Below are 23,152 nucleotides of genomic sequence, written 5' to 3'. Positions count from 1 at the left end.
AGAGTGAGACCTTGTCTCAAAAAACAAAAAACAAATAAAAAATTTAAAAAAAATGGTTACATAGGCCAACCCTAGTTAGAGACTTCCAGGACCTTCAGAGCAGTTACTTGCTTCCTTCAATCTTTTCCTTCTGACACTAGAAGTTCTGTGGCCCTCCGCCCTCTCCCAACAGCTCCAGTTTGTCTCCTTCCTTTCGCAGACTATCCGTGCTCTGTTTTCTGCTTTGCCTGAATTTCAGCCCGTGTGCTGTGACTTACTGCTTGATTTGGGGTCTAGGCTCTGTCTCCCCAGAATCTGACTATAGAAAATGTTTTTAGCCCACACACAGGCACTTTCAGGGACAGGCTTATTAGATGAGGAGCTTTGGTAGGATTTAAGAAAGCACCTTGAGTGCAAAGCACATTCTAAGCACTCAAACCTGTTACTCTTCCTTTCTCAAATATATGTTGAGCTGAGGAATTGTCCCAGGTACAGTGGTGAACAAAACAGACACCATCTCTGTCCTCATTCAACTTACAATATAACAGGAAAAAAATACAGTTTTTTACAAAGTAAGGAATTATAAGTATGCAAGGAGCTGCTCACTCTGTTATTCCTAAGTCCCTGGCCCTTGAGAACTGAACAAGATGGCCTTATCCCCAACCCCAAAGCCTGCAGAACTTCCTACCATGTCCAGCCCTGTTTTCCTCCCCTCCCCTATCTCTTCTCTCCTTTAGTACTGCAGGAACTCCAAAATCTTCAGCTCTCCTCAGCTGTGGGTGTACCTATATCCACCCAAGTAGTCAGTAAGGAAAAGAAAAAGACTTTCAATTTATCAGAATACACCCTTTCTAGGTGTTTGCAATTATAAATAGAAAATAAAAAACCCTAATACACTTTCTATTCCTTCTTTCCTTCCTTCCTGCCCTCTTTCCTTCCTTTCTTCCTTCCTTCATTCTAATGCTGACTTCAATTTTCAAAGTGAGGTTAACTATTTCCAAAAAGGCAGAGAATGAGAGAACTGACCTCATGATTTCCCAGCTGGGAAAATGACTCACAAGCTTGTTAAATATATGTGCTCCCACTTTACAGAACCACTCTCTTGGAGGAAGGAAAAAAGCCCCAAGACACAGAGGACCACTGGATACCCTTTTGTGTATATGGATTCTAATACCTGAAAACTAACCAGAAAACATGAGGGAGTCACAGCTCCCAGTGGGCCATCTTCTTAAGAAGGGGCACAGCTAAAGTGATTTTCCTCTGTTGGTAACTGGTGGATTTATGTTTTTTGTCCAATATGTTTTTCATTAGCATGAGAAATACTAAGAAAAATTTCATATGATAAATGTAAACAGATTAATGAATTGAGAGAAACTGCCAACTGTCTTCAGATTGTTAATGGAAACATTATGCTTCCTATTAAATTTACAGACACCTGCATTTGAATAATTAACTGCTTTTATGAAGCTTGGAAGGAAAAGAATCTTCCATGTTTGAGTCTAGAGATCTGGAACAGAGTTCGTTCAAAACATGCCTAGAAAATGCTTCAATACTCATAGAGTTATATGAAAACAACTTACAGCCAAATGGAAAACCAACAGTCTTGAGATTACTAAGATTTGTGAACAAAATTAATACAAGTTCTCCATCTGACAATTTTTGCCAACTAAATTTTACATCAGATACCTGGGAAGATAGATCCATAATAAAGATACAAAATATTTATTTTGAATTGTTGGAATAAGGAAGAGTAAAAAATAATATATTTTAAAAATCAGGCCAGGCGCAGTGCCTCACGCCTGTAATCCCAGCAATTTGGGAGGCCGAGACAGGTGGATCACGAGGTCAGGAGTTCGAGACCAGCCTGGCCAATATGGTGAAACCCCCATCTCCACAAAAATACAAAAATTATCTGGTTGTGGTGGCATGTGCCTGCAGTCCCAGCTGCTCGGAAGGCTGAGGCAGGAGAATCGCTTAAACCCGGTAGGCGGAGGTTGCAGTGAGCCGAGATCGCACCATTGCACTCCAGCCTGGGCGACAGAGTGAGACTCCGTCTCAAAAAAAAAAAAAAAAAAAGTCAAATGCAGTAGCAGAATAGATTCCTGAACCTTGAATCACATTACATAGATGCAAACCTATAACACTGTATAGCCTAAAGAAACCTTTGAAATCATCTACCCTAACCCTTTTATTTTGCAGAAGGGCTTATTTGAGACCCAGAGAGTTTATATCATTTTGCAAAATTCACGTAGCTAGTTAATGCGTAGCAAAAGAAAGGCCATAATTCTGATCTCCATGCTTCCAATTCAGAAGTCTTTAAATAGCCAAACACACACACGCACACACAGAGTGTATATTCACATATACATATGGAGACACAAATGAAATGCTGAACTCATTTTTTTTTGTAAACTTTAATTCCCCATCTTTGTCTTTCTCTCTTAGTAAATAACGAGCATTTATGGAGTACCTTTTAAGTGCCAGGCATTGTGCTAAGCATTCCACTTGCATTAGTTCATCCTCAGAATGTCCCTGAAACATAGGTAGTCTTGTTATCCCTCGTTCCGTAACAAGAAAATTTAAAGACTGGCAGTGCAAATTTACTTAAGGTTATTTGGGCCCTCTGAGATCTTATTCATGGACTTCACTGTTTATCGGAGGTACATTTTAGTCTATCAAGAGTGGAAAAAATAGCAAAGGTTTCTGAACCACATTATTACACTCTTTATGAATTGTGCTTTAAGTGAACATAGCTGCTATTAATCAGCAGAGTGGCTTCACATGGCAGCAGTTTAGTAACAGCTGTGGCCGATGGCGTGCGCAGCACATGGAAGGATGCTGCCTTCCAAACTTCTTTTACGAGTTTATATCAAAACAGATTCTCATACCTCATCCCCGACCTTTTCTGCAGGACAAAGGAAAGGGACTTCATACAAGTTCTCTTCACTTGCACAGACGGAAAGAGGTGGGGGCAAAGGGGAGTTCCCGACCTTATTTGGAAACCATTGAAGCTTTGCCAGTACTGAACCTAGAACACCACCAGACAGAAGGAAGAGAGGGCTCACAGTACATTTGGCATGTAGTGCCCTCTATTGTGCCTGTGGAAATTCTGCGGGTGAGAGAGGAGGCAATTTGTAGGTTGGCTGGTATTTTTCTTTTATGCAAATACACTGCTGTTTGAAAAATCTATTTTTTATTACATGTGAAATTCCCAGAGGCAAAAGGCCACGTCTCCCTTCTTTATTGTCCATGGTGTCCAACACATTATGGATAGGTAGTAAACGTCACATCACTTTCACATGCAGGACTAAGAATGACCCTTTCCCAAGAGTCCTGCTTGCTTCTATTTCTCAACAAGCCTCATGAGGTGCATACATCTCCCAAGAAAAGGGAACTGCTGAAGGCCTGCATCTCTTCCCTAAATTTCCATGAATGTTGCACTCACTTCTTCCCTGGGCTAATGGACTCCCCCGCCCCCAACTGTTTTACTCGTTTTTTACTCACACCTGCAGAATTTATATGTGGATCCCTGACACCCTACTTCCTATCATTTTCAGCACAAAGTGGGAGCTTCTGATTCTACATATACTCTATGACTCTGTTTGGGAAGCCTTTGATGAGGCCTCACTGCCAGCATGGACATCTTTAGGAGAAAATTTTTACTTCCATAAAGTTTTTTTTTTTTTTATAACTTTTGTTTTCCAAGAAATTGAAACAAGATGAATTAATAAGTGTTAATGTTGGCAAATAAAATGATCAAGTGGGAATTTTGTTTTATCCATCTTTGTACCACAGTTCATGGCATATGGAAGGCATTTGGTGAATGTGTATCAGAATTATAAGTATTCATATTTCCCCTCAATTATTTCCAAAAGCAATTCAATCATAAGACTTCTATGTAAACCATGAGGTGGGACAATCATTATATCTTGATATTTTTTTATCAGGCAGGGTGCAATGGCTTATATCAGTAATCCCAACACTTTGGAAGGCCAAGGTAGGTGGATCACTTGAGGCCAGGAAATTTTTTTATCTTTTTTTTTTTTTTTTTTTTTGAGATGGAGTCTCGCTCTGTCTCCCAGGCTGGAGTGCAGTGGTGCAATCTTGGTTCACTGCAACCTCCGTCTCCCAGGTTCAAGCAATTCTCCTGCCTCAGCCTCCCAAGCAGCTGGGATGACAGGGGCCCACCACCATGCCCGGCTAATTTTTTTTTTTTTTAATAGAGATGGGGTTTCACCATGTTGGCCAGGGTGGTCTCAAACTCCTGACCTCAAGTGATGCACTCCCTTTGGCCTCTCAAAGTGCTGGCATTACAGGTGTGAGCCACCACCCCAGAGGCCAGGAATTTAAGACCAGCCTGGGCAATGTAGCAAGACCCTGTCTCTAAAAAAAAAAAATTTTTTTTTAATTAACCAGGCATGGTGATATACGCCTGTATTCCTAGCTACTCACGAGGCTGAGGTGGGAGAATCACCTGAGTTCAAGGCTGCAGTGAGCTATGATCATGCCACTGAACTCTAGCTTGAGTGACAGATTAAGACCTTGTCTCTAAAACAACGAACTAAACATCCAGATGCTTTTAACAAGGGGAAGAATATAGTTATTTCTTACCTATTTAAACTGCTGTGGAAATATTGATCTTAGGTTGAAGGTTTGAGATCTTACATGTCAGCAATAATTTTACTTTTATATTTTCCTGTTTCACAGAATGAGAACGACATGTTAGAAAGGTTATTTCAAATATTAGAGATTATAGGGCATCTTCAGGCCTTGGGAATAAGAATGCAGTCTGGATTTCTGCCAGAACCTTTGCAGACTTCTGAGTTTGATTCTCTTGTTTTCCTGACAAGTCTAAATTCCTCCACCTTCTGCAACATGTGAAAGAAATTGATCTGTGCATGGAAATATTCACACTTATAAAAAAAATACAACTACCAGAGTGTATAAAAAGAGGAGCATGTGTCAATCAGAGCCAAATGTCAGTATTCAAAAACCTATAAAAGAATAAAAATAAAATATCGGAAGAAGCAGAAAGCGTTTATAGTGATGACTCAGACCAGGAGACCAATTTCACAATGTTTCATGTGGCAAGAGCTGTATTCACTAAGATTTGGAACTTTCTCATTTTTTTTTCTTTTTTTTTTTTAGTTCCTCTTCTAAATTTTTTTTCTTCAAAATCTGCTTAAGACTATAGAGAATACTGAGCCAGAAAACAAAATGACTTTTGTTCATTCATTCACTTCTCTATTATGCTGATGTCTTGTTTTTGATGTCTTCTCTTTTTATAAACTGTCAAAAACTAGAACAGCACCTTGTAGCTTCATTTATAGCAAAGTTACAATTAGGAAGCAAACTTGTAATTATTTTATGAATAAACCGAATTTTTAAAGTTTATATAAAATAAGATAATTTTAAAAGTGAAACAAATTATAAATAATAGTATATCAGATTACATAAATAATAATATAAATTATGTTGCTTTTTAATAATTTTGTATAACTTAGTATTACATTTGAAATATAATGATATTACATTATATATTATAGATATTATTGTTACAAGTAATAATAGTGGCTGAAGTGCTTAATTCCTCACCAACCATTCCTCCCCAAATAATTAGTCCAAGCCAACCAGAGACAGCCCATTCCCTTTGTACATAACTAATTTCGAAAAGGACTTGTGACTCAATGTTGGTCAATGAGATGACAGGGAAAGTAGACAGAAGGCCCCTGGGAAAGCTGCTTTGCCTCTAAAAAAAAGGCACTGAAACAAAGCCTGGACCCACTGTAGCCACCTTGTGCCCATTTGTGCTACTTTTCATAATACATACATTACATCCATCTTGTATGGATTATGTACATATTCTAGGTGCAAGGCACTACTCTGAGTATTAACTCATTTAGTTCTCACAAGAACCCTACAGGCAGACAATACAGTTATCCCTGTATTCTAGAGGAGGACGCTCAGGCACAGAGAGGCTAAGTCGCCCAAGGCTACTCACTCGTAACTGGCAAAGCTGGAAACTGAACCCAGGCAGTCTGGCTCCAGCATACATTCTCTTAGCCACGATGACAGGTCAGCTCTCCATGGAAGCTGCTCCAACCCCTCAGTATGCTACCTTCCTTAAAAGTATTATTCTTTACTGATGGCCACCAACCCTTTCCACTTTTTAAAATGTCCTTCAAGAAAACAGACTCCTGGTCAGGCGTGGTGCCTCACATCTGCAATCCCAGCACTGTAGGCTGGGGCCACTATGGTCATTTGAGGCCAGGAGTTTGAAACCAGCTTAGGAAACATAATGAGACCCCCATCTCTACAAAAAAAAATTTTTTTTTAAATTGGCCTAGAGTGGTAGCATGTGCTTGTGGTCCCAGCTACTTGGGAGGCTGAGGTGAGAGAATCGCCTAAGCCCAGAAGTCAAGGCTGCAGTGATAGCACCACTGCACTCCAGCCTGGGTGACAGAGTGAGGCCCTGTGACAAAAAAAAAAAAAAAAAAAAAAAAAAAAGAAGAAGGAAAACAACAGAAGAAAAGAAAATAGACTCCTTTGGAATTCCCTGAACAAATTACTAGGCTGCTGCAGGGCACAGAATATAGGAGGGAGGGCAGTAAGATTTTGAGGGAGGGAGGGAATAAGGTGAGAAGGATCAGAGAGAATGAGGACTGCTGGGCTTCCCAAGGGGAGACCTGGGGCACCTGGGAGAGAGGAAAGAGCAGAGTGGGAGGGGTGGGAGCAGTCAGCAGTTTAATAATAGCCACAATTTAGTGCAGACCTACTGTATACCCGGCCCCCATATATATTATGGTTTTATAATATCAATATATATAATATCAATAATAAAATATCAATCCTCCAAAGAATACACACTATATACTTGTCATACCCATTTCACAGATACACAAAATGAGGCTTAGCTAGTAAAAGACAAAACCGTTATGTGAATCAGGACTGTCTGACTCTAAAGACTTGCTTCCTGGGCACCACCTCCCCCGCAACCCCACAGTGTAGACTGAACACAAAGGGCACCAGGGAGAAAGTGAGAGAGAAAAACAATCACTCTAGTTCACAACTTTGCAGAGGACCGTAGTTTTTTCTCAAAATCCATGGCCCAAGGACAGCTTTCCTCTTTCCAAGGGGCCTCCAAATGAACAGCTCAAATCTCCAGCTCAAATCTCTTTTTTTAATTTTTTTGAAACGGAGTTTCGCTCTGTTGCCCAGGCTGGAGTTCAGTGGCGTGATCTCAGCTCACTGCAACCTCCGCCTCCCAGGTTCAAGTGATTCTCCTGCCTCAGCCTCCCCGAGTAGCTGGGATTACAGGCGCGTGCCACAGCGCTCAGCTAATTTTGTATTTTTAGTAGAGACAGGGTTTCTCCACATTGGTCAGGCTAATCTCGAACCCCTGACCTCAGGTGATCCACCCGCCTCGGCCTCCCAAAGTGCTGGGATTACAGGCGTAAGCCACAGTGCCCGGCCTCAACTCATATCTTTTAAGGAACGTTTCAGAGTCTGTCTGTCTGTCTTAAGTTGCTTGCAGTTGCTACCAAAAGGGAAACTCTTTCCCACTCTACCCCTCAACAACAAACACTGGAAACAACCTAAATGTCTTCATGCTGTCTTAACCAAAACAGAGCTGAGTAGATTTTTTTTTTCTTTAACTTTTCCAAAAATAAAAACAAACCACATTCAGTTTCAACCCAATTGTTGGAAAAACAAATTATTCCACCCTTCTCCTTCCCACAGCCCTACCAGGATTCATAAGTGAATGAAAACCAGAGAGAGTGGGGAGGAGGAGTTATACTTTAAATGGTGGAAAATTCAGGGCTCCAGTATTCAATATGACACATATTATGAAATTGTGAAATATAAGACCATATCAACAGCTGCTGATTTAGTCCAGGATCATTTATGATGACTTGCTTTTCCATTAAAAATTTTGGGATGCTTGAGTATGGCCGTGTCTGTGAGCTTCCCAGTCACAAGTAGGGCAGAAAGAACACTGAGGCCTGAAATCAGGCTTAACTCCAACATTGGCCATGCTACCAACCTTGGGAACTTTGGCTCTCACCTGTAAACCACATATAATTCCCACCTCAAAGGGTTTCTAGGGGAATTCAATGAACTAATAGGTGGGAAATCACCTGGCACATAATAGATATCCACGAAGGAGCATTTAATGGTTTCTTTCACACGACTTTCTCTTCACATGGTTTAAAACAGATCATAATCACATGGAATGTGGTGTTGAATCTTTTTTTTACTGATGGGCAGGAAAGACAAGGCAAGGAGGGTCTGACCTAACCAGTGAGAAGTCCTCTTGGCAGGAAGAAGGGAAACCTAGGTGCATGGTGTTGCCAAAGGAGCCTGTGGTTATCATGTATGGTGATAAAGATTATGAAATCTCCTCAGTTTATATAAAAAGCAGTGACAGCCAAGGAACTCCCTTTCTCGGCGTTTAGGAGCCCCACCTGCCTGCCTGGAAGCAGAGGATACAGGGGCCAGATAAAGAGCTACTCTGTGACTCCCCTTCCAGCTCTGTCAGCCTGAGAATCTCTTTTGCACTGAGTTCCTCACATGCCATTTTGACACCGAATTCTTATTAAATCAGAGGCCAGGCGTGGTGGCTACGCCTGTAATCCCTGCACTTTTGGAGGCCAAGGCAGGCGGATCACCCAAGGTCAGGAGTTCAAGACCAGCCTGGCCAACAGGATAAAACCCCGTCTCTACTAAAAATACAAAAAAGTTAGCTGGGCTTGGTGGCGGCGCCTGTAGTCCCAGCTACTCAGGAGGCTGAGGCAGGAGAATCACTTGAACCCGGGAGGCGGAGGTTGCAGTGAGCTGAGATCACGCCACTGCACTCCAGCCTGGGCAACAAGAGCTAAACTCCGTCTCAAAAAAAAAAATAAATAAATAAATAAATAAAATCAGAAATACCAACTCAATTAGGATTTGTAAAACCACATAAATGAAACTCTCCCCTTAACTTGATGCAAATGGTTTTGGACATTTCAAAGAAACCCCACCAGGAGCACCGAGTTCCACTGTTCCCTTGCCCTTCACCTTCCTCCCAGTGTCAGTCCTGTGCCTCACTTAGAAATGTTTGGAAAAGGTGCCTCTGGAAGGACAGCCTCTCACTGTGCTTACTCAGTCGTTCCCCACAGGAAATGATGGAAATTCCTGGCATTCCCATCAGGGAATGGGTCAGCTTTCTGCAGGGCTGCGGTGAGAGGGATGCCTGGAGCCCTCCTTGCTGTCGGAGATAGATGGCTTCAAATCAACACCTTGTCCAAATTAGAAGATGAAGCCAGGCTTCCAGGAAGAGTCCCAGGAGAGGGGAGACAGGCAGCCTGCTCCGTACAAGCCCAGCAACAAGAAGTAGAGGCATCCAAGTGTTTATCTTGAGCAGCTTCCCAAAGAGAGTTTGGCATCCTCTTGGTAAACTCTTTCAATCTCTTGGCATTAAAAGCAGACACTCGCCATGTGCCTCAGAAAGAACCTTCCTTTCTGGCTATACGGTTAAGCATATCCGTGCTGTGATTTTTCAGAAGCCTCAGTAGTCCTCTATGCTTTTAGACATTAGTTTCTCTAAACCTCTTGGCAAGAAACAGCTCAATAATTTAACTAGAGCCATGAATTTAAAGTTCCATGTGTTTATCTCTTTGGAGGCTGGGTTTGGAAGGAGGGAACGGTGATGGCAAGGCATGAGGCAGGGGCACTGAGGGGCAGGGCTGGGTTCTCTTCAACACAGATTTCTTAGGCTGCTTCAACATGCTCGGCACCGTGTGGGCCAAACTGTTAAAAATATACTTGCTAATCTGCAACTATTTTTTGAGGAAAGAAAGGGGAAAGTTAAAGCCTGGCTTGTTTGAAGCTATAGCTATAGAGAGACCTGTGAAGTTGTGGATAAACAAAACTATTCAAGGACATGCTTCAAAGAACACACTTACTGATCTCAGAGGAAAAGACATCTGATACCCCGTTTTGGACTGTAACCCCTAAATAATTTTTCAGCAATCCCCTTAGAACTCTCCCACTTAGTTTTTACCAAAAAAAAAAACTTGAATCTACTCCATAGAGAATGCTTCCTTTTACTTTCTTGTTACTGTTTCACAGTTTGCCATTTTTCAGATCTTTTACTCTCATAGCTATTAATAATTCCTATGCCTGAGCCCCAAAGAAGCAATTCTGTCAAAGCTTTGTTTGTCAAATACAAACAACAAATGTTCCCAGCTGCCCACAGTTGCTCACTGGAAACCCTTAACTCCACCCGTGATTTTCACAGGCTGAACCATGTATCTCTTGCTCCTCCATTATCCTAACTTTGGACGTCTATTATCATACCGGATCAGATTCCAAAAATAACAGAAGAGAACCCATTGCGACCAATCAATGAAACAAAGTCAGTCTAGCGCCCCCCCACAGTGCAGAAAGGGAGAATGCAGGCTCCAGAGGGAGGGCCCAGGCCATGCGGGTGGTGCTGCCTCTCTTTCCCTTTCTGCTAAGCATAATAATAAAGGATTCTAGAGCCATGTGTGATGCTTTTAATGAAACAGGTAACTGGGAAATAAATAGAAAAATATCACTTTCGTGGTAGTATATATCATATCTATGGAAAATAAAAATATACTGGTGCCTCATGTCCCAGAAAATGAACTCTGCCAAATTGTAACTATAGTTACGTCCCAATTAGCTCTGCATACTGAGGCCAAGAAACGCTGACCCTCAAAGCCTGATTAAAGCTTGAAAATGCTCACTTAATTAACCCTTCAAAGTCTCCCCTCATTGACGCTTTTGTCAGAGGAGCAAAGAAGTGACAAAACCATCAGACCAAACTCCATCTCCTCTTTAGACACCTGCCCAGAACTTTGGGAATGGGGCTGAACAAGCTTGGTATATGGAAAGACTGAAGAAAAACAGAAGACCTGGTTGAGACTAAAATGCAATAATGAATCCCTGAGTAAACAAGGGGTGACTGCACCAAATACAATACCATGCTAGATCACTGGAGAAGATCGTGCATTTTGCTCTTTACTGTAATAGTATGCTAAATTTGAAAAAGCACAATATTATTATGTAAACAGCCTTGACTTTATGTAGCAAACACCTCTGAATAATAACTCTCTATATGAATAACTTCAGAAACAGGCCCACCCAGTAGTGATTTGCTAAAACAATGGCTCCTTTGCCCTGTGAATAACTGACCTCGGGCTCTTCTGTAGTCTAAATTCAGGTTGTGTTTATCATACTTGCATAAGCAATATATACCTAAAATTAAACAATAACTAAACCCTCTATGTCATCCAGTCTATTTTTGCAACTATAAAAGGCTACAATGTTACCGCCTTTAGAAGAAAATCACACCTTTACATTTCTTCAGGAGTAAGTTTTCAGGTCTGTCACACTTTGATATTCTGCAGTGGCTGTACCAAAACATTGAGAGAGTGCTAACAGCCCCAAATCTCAGGAGAGTGATAATACAGTCTTGTGTTTTTATAGTGTTGTAACTTCAAAGCACTTGTCCATCCATCTGACATCTCTCTTAACCTCACCAAAGCCCTGTGAGGTAGACTCACCTACCTTGGCAGGTGTCCCCCTGCTGGTTGGGCAGAGGCAGCATCTGAGACCCACTGAGTTTAAGTAGCTGGTTTCAAGACACAGGAGTGATTAGGGGCAGGGCCTAGAGGGTTGACATGTCTCTGGACACCTTCCACTTACCACCTTACTATCAACCTGCTGCATGGAAGGGACTTGGTCTTACTTCAGTGGTTAAAGTTTAACCATGCCTGAAGAAATGGGTTCTTGGGTCCTGCTGGATTCAATTGGCCACTTCTTAGGAACTGAAAACTCATTTACCTTCTAAAGAATCAGAGTCCTAGCCCTATAACCATGATGAGGCCTCCCCAGTGGAACCAGATTGGGTGTCCAGTCCACTTTAGGGTTCCAGAGCTGCAGGGTCCCCCTCCACAACACAGAAGTTGAAAGGTCACCTCCACTTCACTTCACTGCTGAGCCCTTGCCCAAAACGACATTATCCTGAGAGTTAGAAGATCCAGAATCTTCTAACCCCAGCTCCAACTAACTTGCTTCAGCAAGGACTTAATCTATCTGGGCCTCAGCTCCCTTATAGGTGAAAACAAAGGGAGAGTTAAATCATCCAAGTTGGGTGCAGTGGCCCACGCCTGTAATCTCAGCATTTTGGGAGGCTAAGGCTAGAGGATTGCTTAAGCCCAGGAGTTCAAGACCAGCTGGGGCAAGATATAAGACACTGTCTCTACAAAAAATTTAAAAATTAGCTGGACATAGTGGCACATACCCGTAGGCCCAGCTACTTGAGAGGCTGAGGCAGGAGGATTGCTTGAGCCCAGGAATTCAAGGTTACAGTGAGCTACGATTGCACCACTGCACTCTAGCCTGAATGACAGAGCAAGACTCTGTCTCAAAACTAAAATAATAAAATAAAACACAAAAAACACCTCAAAGACTCTTCCATCTGCAAAGATCTACTCTGGTCCTATGCTGGATATCCATCGCCTTGCCTAGAGGCTGAATCCAAGAATTCTCAGCATCAGGAATGTCTCTTTCATAGACTATTCCAAGGTTTCCCATTTTAATTTCGTCCTTCTCTTCTATTTGTACTGCTTGGCATCACTCTCTTCCAGCCTGTTTGTGCTCTCTAATATTTGTAAGTGGTTATCATGTCTCCTGTGAGTCATCCGTTGCAACTCCCATGCATAACTTAACCACCATAAATTAAAACCTGTCAGCAATGTACTTTTTTGTGTGTTTTTCACCAAATCCCCACCCATCCAACTGGTAATATGGCTGAGAAATTTATAAAAAATTTTTTCTCAAGGTCACCCTTTCTAAAGAGACTTTCTCTCTTGATTCTTCATATTTCTACTGATTGCCAAAACATGTAGGCATCTCCACATTTATTTTGCCTTATTTTGACAAGTTTGGTTTTCCTCTTGATTCCTATCTTTCTGTGTTTTTTTGTTTGTTTTCCTTTATAATTCTTGGTTTCATCTTCACTCCTACTGCTGCCTTCAGTGTGTCCCCCCCGGGAAAGAACACAGGGCCATGGTCTCATCGCAGAAACATGGAATCGTGTAGATGGGGAACAGCAGCACGGAGGAGGGGCGACGGGGCTGCATGCGGGCCGCTCTGCCAGGGAACCAACGCAGGAGAGATGAGCTTGGTGCCACTGCATTCCTATTTTAAAGTCATATGTTTTCCCAGAAAGTAATGCAGACGTGTGTGTCCAGAAGGAAAAATGCTAAAGCAACGCGGGAGGCAGAGCAGCTGGGGGTTGTTAATTCTAATCAAAGTCCAGCCAGGACTTTTTTTAAGCAACAGGAAGTAGATTCATTCATTTTCATACTCTCTCTCTCTCTCTCTCTCACACACACACACAGAAACACACACACACACTCACTCACACACACTCTTTTCTCCTCTATCCTTCTCCATTTCCTCTGGCCAAGCACAGAAACAAGCTGTTGGGAAAATCCTCCAATCCCTGGAGCTGCCTTTGAAACTCTGCAATGACCACTGGCATTTCAAGGTCAAAGAGAAGCAAGGTCAAAGCAAAGAAGAGCACCAGGTGCAGCAGCCCGGGAGGCAGAGGGTGTGTATGAGTTTCCTGCGGCTGCTGTAAAAGGTTACCACGAACGTGCTGGCTTAAACAATACAGATTTCTCCTCTTACAGTTCTGGGGGCCAGCGGCCTAAAATCACCTTCAGTCAGCTGAAATATAAATATGGGAAGTATACAGCTCTCCCTCCTGAGGCTCTGAAGGAAGAATCCATTAATACCCTTGCATTTTTAGCTTCTAATGGCCACCTATATTCCTTGACCAGAGAACATAACAAAAATCTCTGCTTCCATCCTCACATCACCTTCTCTCTGCAGTCACATCTCCCTCTGCCTCTCTCTTACAAGGACGCTTGTGATGGCTTTCAGGGCCCACCCAGGTAACCCAGGATCATCTCCCCATCTCAAGCTCTTCAACTTAATCACACCTACAAAGTCCTTTGTGCCACATAAGGTAACATTCAGGTTTCAGGATTCAGGGTGCTGTCACCTTTGGGGGCCATTCCCCAGCCTGTCACAGAGCACCTGTGTCCAGGCAGATTCTTGGAAGAAGTCTCCCTCTCACTCATCCATGAACACTGGGTTAGCAGTGTAAGGCCTGAGCAAAGACGTTTTCTGAATAACAAAATTGAAAATTTTCAGGTATTTTGCTGTTGTCACAGATTTGCCTTTCCCACTACACTTTGTCTAGTAGGCTGTCTCTTTCATATTCAGCAGACCCATAAACATCCCATCACTTCCCCATGCCTGGGTGCAGCTCCTGTCCCATGGCCCCTCAGAATTGTGAGAAACCCTCCCCCTGGGACACAGACACTCACTTTCCAACCAAAATTGGACTTCAGAGCCACAAACACCCATGTGCATGAAGGGCCTGCCAGTGGCCTGCCAGTGGTCTCTGAGGGTTCGTGGCTGCATCCCAGGTTGACGACTGAGAAGGAACACAGCTTTGTTAGGACTCACCAAACCGCTTGTAACCGAAGGATTGCACCTCCTCCTCCTCTGCGAAGTCGTCTGTGAGAGAAGAAGAGACACAATGTTAATCCTGGAAAGGGGCACAGAAGCAGAGGGTGGGGCAGGATTCGACCTGCTTCATCGCCCCTGCTTGTCACAGCAGCTTTCCTTCTGCTCGTGGATCACACCAGGCTTTCTGGAAGAGACGGCAGGGGTCTCCACACTGGCTGCTCCTGTTGCTTGGGATGCACTTCCTCTGTTCCTAATGTGACTCCTTCGAATTCAGGTCTTAGCTAAAGTGCGACCCTTCGAGATGCCTTTCCGGACCACCCGGCCACTCCCTGCCACGCTACATTAATTCAATGTTTCTCTCTGATATCTTCCTCACGTGTGTGCATGAATTTACTGTTGTCATCATGCTTCCTGTGAACAGAAACTTTTTCTGCTCACAGAAATAATCGACTGCCAAAGGGGTTAAGTTATCTTTAGGCAACTCACCCTAAAGCCCCTGTTTTTAAATGTCTGGGCTCTGGGGTCATCTCCTTCACTAACTGTTGCCTCTCAGGAGCCAACATAACTCCTGCAATGACAACCAAACCCTTCCCACCCTCCTTCCGATGGGTAACTGGGACCAACCGATGGTTTCGCAGTAAATGCATTTCAAAAGGCAGCCTTACTGTGGAAATTCCTAAATGCAGACCCACCATGGAAAGAAGAGAAATGTCGGCCGGGCGCAGAGGCTCATGGCTGTAATCCCAGGACTTTGGGAGGCCAAGGTGGGCAGATCACCTGAGGTCAGGAGTTCGAGCCCAGCCTGGCCAACATGGTGAAACCCCATCTCTACTAAAAATATAAAATTAGCCAGATGTGGTGGCACATGCCTGTAATCCCAGCTACTTGAAAGGCTGAGGTAGGAGAATCGCTTGAACCTGGGAGGCTGAGGTTGCAGTGAGCTAAGATCGTGCCATTGAACTCCAGCCTGGGCAACAAGAATGAAACTACACCTCCAAAAAAAAAAAGAGAGGGAGAGATGTTTTATCACCCAACCTTTCTACCAAAAGACCTAAAATCTCATTCCTAAAGTAGACATGAGATTCCTTATTACATCTCTAAAGAACTGCTCATTTACAGTTCTGCCAGGTAAAGGTCTAGGCAGGGCAAGCACTGTGCAGACACAATTTCATATTAATTGCACAACTAAAGGACACTATTTTTTTCTTTCCAAATTTTATTTTAGGTTCCGGGGGTACATGTGCATGTCTGTTACATGGGTAAATGGTGGGTTGTGGGGGTTTGGTGGACAGATTCTTTCATCACCCACGTAGTGAGCATAGAACCCGACACGTAGTTTTTCAATCCTCATCCTCCTCTCACCCTTCATCCACAAGTAGGCCCCAGTGGCTACTGTCCAGGAGGAACACTTTTTTTTTTTTTTTTTTTGAGATGGAATATCGCTCTGTTGCTCAGGCTGAACTGCAGTGGCGCGATCTTGGCTCACTGCAACCTCCACCTCCTGGGTTCAAGTGATTCTCCTGCCTCAGCCGTCTGAGGCTGGGATTACAGGCACCCGCCACTACACTCCGCTAATTTTTGTAATTTCAGTAGAGATGAGGTTTCACCATACTGGTCAGGCTGGTCTCAAACTCCTGACCTTAGGTGATCCACCCACCTCAGCCTCCCAAAGTGCTGGGATTACAGGCATGAGCCACCGTGCCCGGCCAACACTTTTTGATGAAAGTAAGAGGTGCCAAAGCCAGGCCTTTCTAGGGGACCCTGTCTGACTGGGTCCATTACTGCCCCAGCACACAGCTTTCTCTCACAGGCAACTCAGCTCAAAGGCATGTTGTTAGCACTCATCATGGCAGAGACTGCCAGGCTGTGGCTTCAGAGGTGAGTAAGTCATGGTCCCTTATCTTGACTTTCTTTTGTTTTTTGAGATAGAATTTTGTTCTTGTCGCCCAGGCTGGAGTGCAGTGGTGTGATCTTGGCTCACTGCAACCTCCGCCTCCTGGGTTCAAGCGATTCTCCTGCCTCAGCCTCCCAAGTAACTGGGATTACAGGCGCCCACTACCACGCCCAGCTAATTCTTTGTATTTTTAGTAGAGATGGGGTTTCACCATGTTGGGCAGGCTGGTCTCGAACTCCTGACCTCAGGTGATCCGCCCACCTCGGCCTCCCAAAGTGCTGGGACTACAGATGTGAGCTACCGTGCCCACCTAATCTTGGCTTTCAAGAAAGAGAGGCATATAGAGGAAATGAAGCCTCTGTGATAGACTTTTTCAATCCCCAAAAGAGACATGATCTAGCTATATCTGAACCTTGAAATGTTATGGAGAACCCAAGATGTATGCTATCTATAAACACAATGTGGTGAAGCTCAGAATACTTGTTTGTTACAATGTATTTATAAAATCACATGTGATGCTGTAGCGTGGTGGCTCATGCCTGTAATCCCAGCACTTTAGGAGGTTGAGGCGGGTGGATTACCTGAGGTCAGGAGTTTGAGGCCAGCCTGGCCAACATGGCGAAACCCCATCTCTACTAAAAATATAAAAATTAGCCGGGCGTGGTGGCAGGTGCCTGTAATCCCCGCTACTTGGGAGGCTGAGGCAGAATCACTTGAATCCAGGAGGTGGAGTTTGCAGTGAGCCAAGATCACGCCAACTACACTCCAGCCTGAGCGACAGAGTGTGGGACTCCGTCTCAAAAAAAAAAAAAAAAAAAAAAAAAAATCACATGTGAGACAGTGGTTATTTCTAACAGAAAACAGAGAGGTGTGATATCTTTGTATTTCACCATTGTCTCCTTATTCTGCAGAAGGGGAAGAGATCTTGGTATGGAATCTAGAAGGCCAGGTATTTATACTCAAAGTGGTTTTCTTATGGCAGGGATTTAAGCTTTAATTCTTTCTGCATGGAAGAACTTGCCTACAACCAAGAGAACAGCATCTTTTTCTCTGATTCAGTGATTGGCTACCTCCACAAACACACATCAAGCCCATGCTCTGTTCCTGCTTTACTTACTAATCTGTCCTATTAATGCTTGATGTGGTAATCTGTCGTGTTAATGGCTGCAGCCTCGTCTATTCTCCGTTTAAGAGAAACCCTGACCTGCTGCGTCTGCTTAGATATCCATTCGTTTGTTTTTTCATTCATTCAATAAACACATGCTTACAGCCTAGCGGAGTTGACGAGACATGAATATCAGCATCAGTGGTACCCAGACCTCCGTGCCCTTGGCCAGCTCTATCCTTTCCACCACTGTGCCACCTCTGCAGCAGAGTCCACTCACACTCAGGCACTGTGGGCCACAGAAACATCATTGAAGATGTCACAGTGGAAACAAGAAGGGAGGTTCATGCTGCACCCTTGATAGCAAACAGCTTCAAATTTCCCATTAGACATGTCTATTCTCCCCCAAAAGCTTCATTTCAGCAGGGCTACCATTAGCTTGTTTGTTTGTTTGTTTTCGTTTCCCTCTCTAATCTTTTTCCCACGCAGCATTTAGTCTGACTGACTTCTCTCTCCTTCCTGAAATTTCCCTGGGAACTTCAAATTTCACATATTTTTGTTATTAAAGCAATTTAGCTGTGTCCTGCTTCTACCTCCAAATTAACATGTCCAAACCCATGAGGAGTTCAAGAAAACAAAGGCCTCACAGGCCACCCATCATAAAGCACAGGGTGGGTTCCCTGCTTCTCATCTTAACCCTCATCCGAAAAGGATTAGGGATTCTTGTAACAGCCACTAAAAGAATAAAATAGTCTCTATCTCATCCAACTCTAAAATTAGAGAGAAAATCACAAGAGACATGAGGGGTACAAGTTTAAGTTACCACACATTACTTCTGACTGCAATTATACAGAAGTGCCTTAAATCAGTCTCTCTCAATGTTTTTGTTTTTTGGGGGCGAGGATAGAGATTGGAAAACACTGCATATTACATCCCTTTCTTGGAAATTCATAATGGTTTTGGAACCACCAGAGACTGTGAGATGTGCAAAGAGAAGAAAAAAAATGGTTAACTTTGTTTTAGTCAATGTTTTCAAAAGTTGACTTTAGAATCCTCTTTTGCTACCCTTAAGAGTTGGGTGGATTTAGGGCAGAAAAAGCTTGGTGCACAGTTTACTCGCTTAGGTGCTCCCCCAGGGCCACTCCCAGATGTTCCCAGCTGCTCAGTTAGCAAACAGCTGATTCAGGCTGATAGAACAGTTGGGTGTTTAGGGACTTGAGGAAGAGGAAGAGGGTAAAGCTGGTGGGGCTTGTGGTTGTGGAGATGATTTACATCATGCAACCATAGCCACGGGAAAGAGAATGAGTAGTCAGTGTCCCCATTGACTAAAACATGCTAGAGGGCAGAAGGCTATGCTAGGGCCCACAAGGGCTGACAGGCAGGTTTTCATGAAGACAAATAGCCTGATACAATGTGCAATGCTACATTCTGTTCTCAAAACCTTTTCCTCACACCATATAGACCCAAGCTCAATGTGTTGTATCCCAGATTGTCTTTACAGTATCAGGGCCTGCAAAAGTGATGTACTCAGATAAGGAGATTCTTCTGAGGTCAGTCTCTTTAGCAACTTAATACGTCCCAAGGTCTATCTCTGACAGTCATAGCCACACAACTGCCACACTCCTACATGAATAAGGACTTGGTTAAGATTTAAGACCTCTAAGTCCTGCAGTGGTCATAACTTGATCCCTGTTTCTGACAGCCATCTGTCTGCGGGGAAGAAGCAACCTTAACATATTAAATGACAGAAAGTGTTTAAGATTTATTCTGTCTTAAGCTCATATTTTCTTGGCTCCCACAGCTGAACTTTTGCATTTTCATTTTAATCCTACAGGCTATGTTATATTTTGCTTACCTATTTTGAAATGTGATTTTTATTTATCTTTTTCTACTTTCCTCAGTAACTGGCACAGAGCCACATTGGGGCCAGAGATTTTATGACAGAGAATGTTGAACAGAATTTGGCTGCTGATTTATTCTTTGCACCTTGCTATTTCAGAGAACCATGAGTTCAAGTGAAGTTTGGTTCTGTTGGCTTAGAGCTGAGAGTCATCCACATTAACATGTTCCAGTCAATCTGTGGACCAAGTTGGGCACTAGCACTACAGTCAGAATTTACCTCTCATTCTTGTATGCTCCCTTGTATCAGTGTGACAGCACTTAACTCTATCTGCCTTATATCCAGTTCTGGTTCGGACTCCTCCATATGGAAAGCCATTTAAAGACAGGAAACTCGTCACATTGTACCCTCAACAACTAACACATTTATGACGCATGATAGGCACTGAACAGTAGTTGTTGAAAATTAAGGAAATTAGAGTTATACATGTCACTCTCTTTCCCACTAGTTCATGAATTCCTAAAGGAAAAAGATAAAGTCTTTCCCTTTTTGCATACTCACCATGTTTGCAGAAGAGAGGAGACTAATATACTTAGTACCTGCTGTATGCCAGCTATTTCACATTTTACTATGTTTCTTTCTTTCTTTCTCTTTTTCTTTTCTTTTTGAGACAGAATCTTGCTCTGTCATCCAGGCTGGAGTGCAGTGGAACCATCTCAGCTCACTGCAACCTCTGCCTCCCAGGTTCAAGCAATCCTCCCACCTCAGCCTCAGAGTAGCTGGGATTACAGGCCTGCGCCATTATGCCTGCCTAATTTCTGTATGTTTAGTAGAGATGGAGTTTTGCCATGTTGGTCAGGCTGGCCTCAAACTCCTGGTCTCCAGTGATCTGCCTGCCTCAGCCTCCCAAAGTGCTGGGATTACAGGTGTGAGCCACCACACCTGGCTGCATTTTATTATGTTTCTGTTTTACAGATGAGAAAACCAAGGGTCAGAGAAATTACATTAATTTGACCCAAGGTCTCACAGCTTATGAGTGGCCAGATCAAGAGGAAGACACAGGTCTGTGGGACTCAGGGGTTCCACACCATGATGGTGACTGACCCGTACACTCATGAAACTGAAGCCTGTGCTAGCAGCTGGGAAAGCTAAGAGGCAATGATTGATATTGCAGAATCCTGAACAGGCTTAGGAATTTGGGAATAAAGGTGAGGCTAAAATAGGAGGACTGTTGGAACATAAGTTTAAGAAGCAGTTGGCTATAACCAAAAAGATAGACAACAAGTGTTGGCAAAGATAGGGAGAAATCAGAACCCTCATATGCTGTTGGTGGGAATGTAAAATGGTGCAGCCACCATGGAAAACAGTCTGGCTGTTTCTCAAAAAGTTAAACATAAAGTTACCATACAATCCAGCAATTCTGCTCCTAGGTTTATACCTACGAGAAATAAAAACATATGTCCATACAAAAATCTGCACCTGAATGTTTGTAGCAGCATTATTCATAATAGCAAAAAAAGGGGGGAGACAAGCCAAATGTTCACTGACTGATAAATGGATAAACTGTGGTATGTCTATACAGTGGAATATTATTCAGCAATAAAAAATGAAGCACTGATGCATACTACAATACAGATAAACCTCAAAAACATTATGCTAAGTAAAAGAGGACAGTCACAAAAAAAACACACATTGTGTGATTCAATTTATATGAAATGTTTACATTAGGAAAGTCTAGAGTCAGAAAGCAATTAATGTTTGCCTAGGGCTGGTGGTTTTGAGGGGAACTGAGGAGTGACTGTTAGTGGGTAGAGGTTTCTTTTTAGGGTGGTGAAACTTCTGAAATTGATTATAATGATGAATAAAAAATATGTGAATATAACAAAAAAACATTGAATTGTACACGTTAAGTGGATGATTTGTATAGTATGTGAAAAAAAGAGAAGGAGTTGGAGCTGCCCACCCAAAGAGCTGTGTGACTGCCCCTCCCTAACCACAGCAGAAGATTCAAGGTTTATTACTTGGAAACATTAAAACAAAAGTTCTCTTGTCTAGTGGACACCGGGAACAGGAAATGAGAGGAACTGTAATGAAATCAGGGGAAAGGGGAAAGTTTACCAACTGAATGCTCAGACCCCGAGTCCTCTTCTCCCACTTAGCCAGAAAGTCCCCTCCATGGTAAAGATTAGAAGGTTCTTCTCTGGGGAATTTGACCAACTAATAAAAAAATAAACTAATGGTTCTAATTCCAGGAGGTTCCCAGTGGAACAGCCCAACCAGGTAAACTTAGAGTGATGGTCACAATTCACAAAATCCACCAGCACAAAAGTTTCCAATTGACCTGTGTAATGTTCTGCTCTTAAATAAGACAGTTGAGGGTCATCAGACAACTGACACAACCTCTAACATGAAAAGACAAAGATGAAAATAAAGAAACCAGATAAAGCAATTGAGAGGAAATCTACATTATGCAGGAAAATTAATACCTCAGAAAAAAACAAATACCATTAATACACTTACAGAGATAAGAGAAAATAATATATCTGGAAAACAGGATGCTATAAAAAAGCAACCACCAGAGAAAAAGGGCTGGGCACGGTGGCTGACACCTGTAATCCCAGCACTTTGGGAGGCTGAGGCAGGTGGATCACTTGAGGTCATGAGTTTGAGACCAGCCTGGCCAACATGGTGAAACCTCGTCTCTACTAAAAATACAAAAATTAGCCGGGCATAGTGATACATACCTGTAATCCCAATTACTAGGGAGGCTAAGGCAGGAGAATCACTTGAACCCGGGAGGCGGAAGTTGCAGTGATCTGAGATAGCACCACTGCTCTCCAGACTGGGTGACAGAGTGTGACTCCATCTCAAAAAAGAGAAAAAGAAAGAACTTTTGGAAATTAAAAAATATGATCACAGAAATAAATCTCAATGGAAGGGCTGGAAGATGGAGTCAAAATATTACAGAAAGTAGAATAAAGGCATATAAATAGAAAAAAGTAAAAATAAGGAAAAATTAGAAAATCAATTTAGAGGCTAGGTGCAGTGGCTCACTGGGATCACTTTGCAGCCCATAATCCCAGCACTTTGGGAGGTCAAGGCAGGCGGATCACCTGAGGTCAGGAGTTCGAGACCAGCCTGGCCAACATGGTGAAACCCCGCCTCTACTAAAAATACAAAAATTCGCTGGGCGTGCTGGTGTGCACCTGTAATACCAGCTACTCGGGAGGCTGAGGCAGGAGAATTGCTTGAACCTGGGAGGCAGAGGTTGCAATGAGCTGAGATTGTGTCACTGCACTCCAGCCTAGGTGACAGAGCAAGACTCTGTTTCAAAAAAAAGAAAAAAAAAAAAGAAAAGAAAATCAATTTAGAGGGTCCAGTGTTCATATAACAGGTGTTTCCCGGAAAAAGAACAGCGGGAGGGCAGCACCGGAGGAGTAAGTGAACCACATTTCCCAGCATTGAAGGACATGAGTTTCCAGGATGAATGGGCCCATCACTACCTAGAACAAAGAAAGGAAAGACAGCCACTCCAAGGCTCATCATCATAACATTTCAGAACACTGAAGACAAAAATAAAAGCCTAAAAGCTTCCAGACAGAGGAAAAAAACAGATCATTTATAAGAATTTTACAAAGAAAAAAAAGATCAGCTTCACATTTAGCAGCAAAGTTGGAAGCTAAAGTAAATACAGCAGTGCTTTCGAAATTCTAAGGATAAATTATTTCCAATATAGAATGCTCTCAGTTCAATGAGGGGGTAACATAAAGACCTTTGCAGA

General features: G+C 42.9%; 1 protein-coding gene across 3 annotated transcripts in view; it reads right to left on the bottom strand.

Moving 5' to 3' along the window:
• COLEC12 (collectin subfamily member 12) overlaps positions 1-23,152 on the bottom strand; it is a 196,001-nt gene that overhangs the window by 147,225 nt on the left and 25,624 nt on the right. For 2 of the 3 annotated variants that reach the window (XM_055102419.2, XM_003815638.7), the window contains one exon: positions 14,530-14,580. In XM_055102419.2, coding sequence (XP_054958394.1) covers positions 14,530-14,580 — 51 coding nt within the window. Of the gene's footprint in view, positions 1-4,590; positions 14,430-14,529; positions 14,581-23,152 lie in introns of those variants that run through there. The other variant, XM_063597208.1, reaches the window with a different exon arrangement.

Source organism: Pan paniscus, chromosome 17 (genome assembly GCF_029289425.2).
Source record: "Pan paniscus chromosome 17, NHGRI_mPanPan1-v2.0_pri, whole genome shotgun sequence".
NCBI lineage: Eukaryota > Metazoa > Chordata > Mammalia > Primates > Hominidae > Pan > Pan paniscus.
Note: the sequence above shows the minus strand (reverse complement) of the source record. Positions and strands in the feature narration are given on the sequence as shown.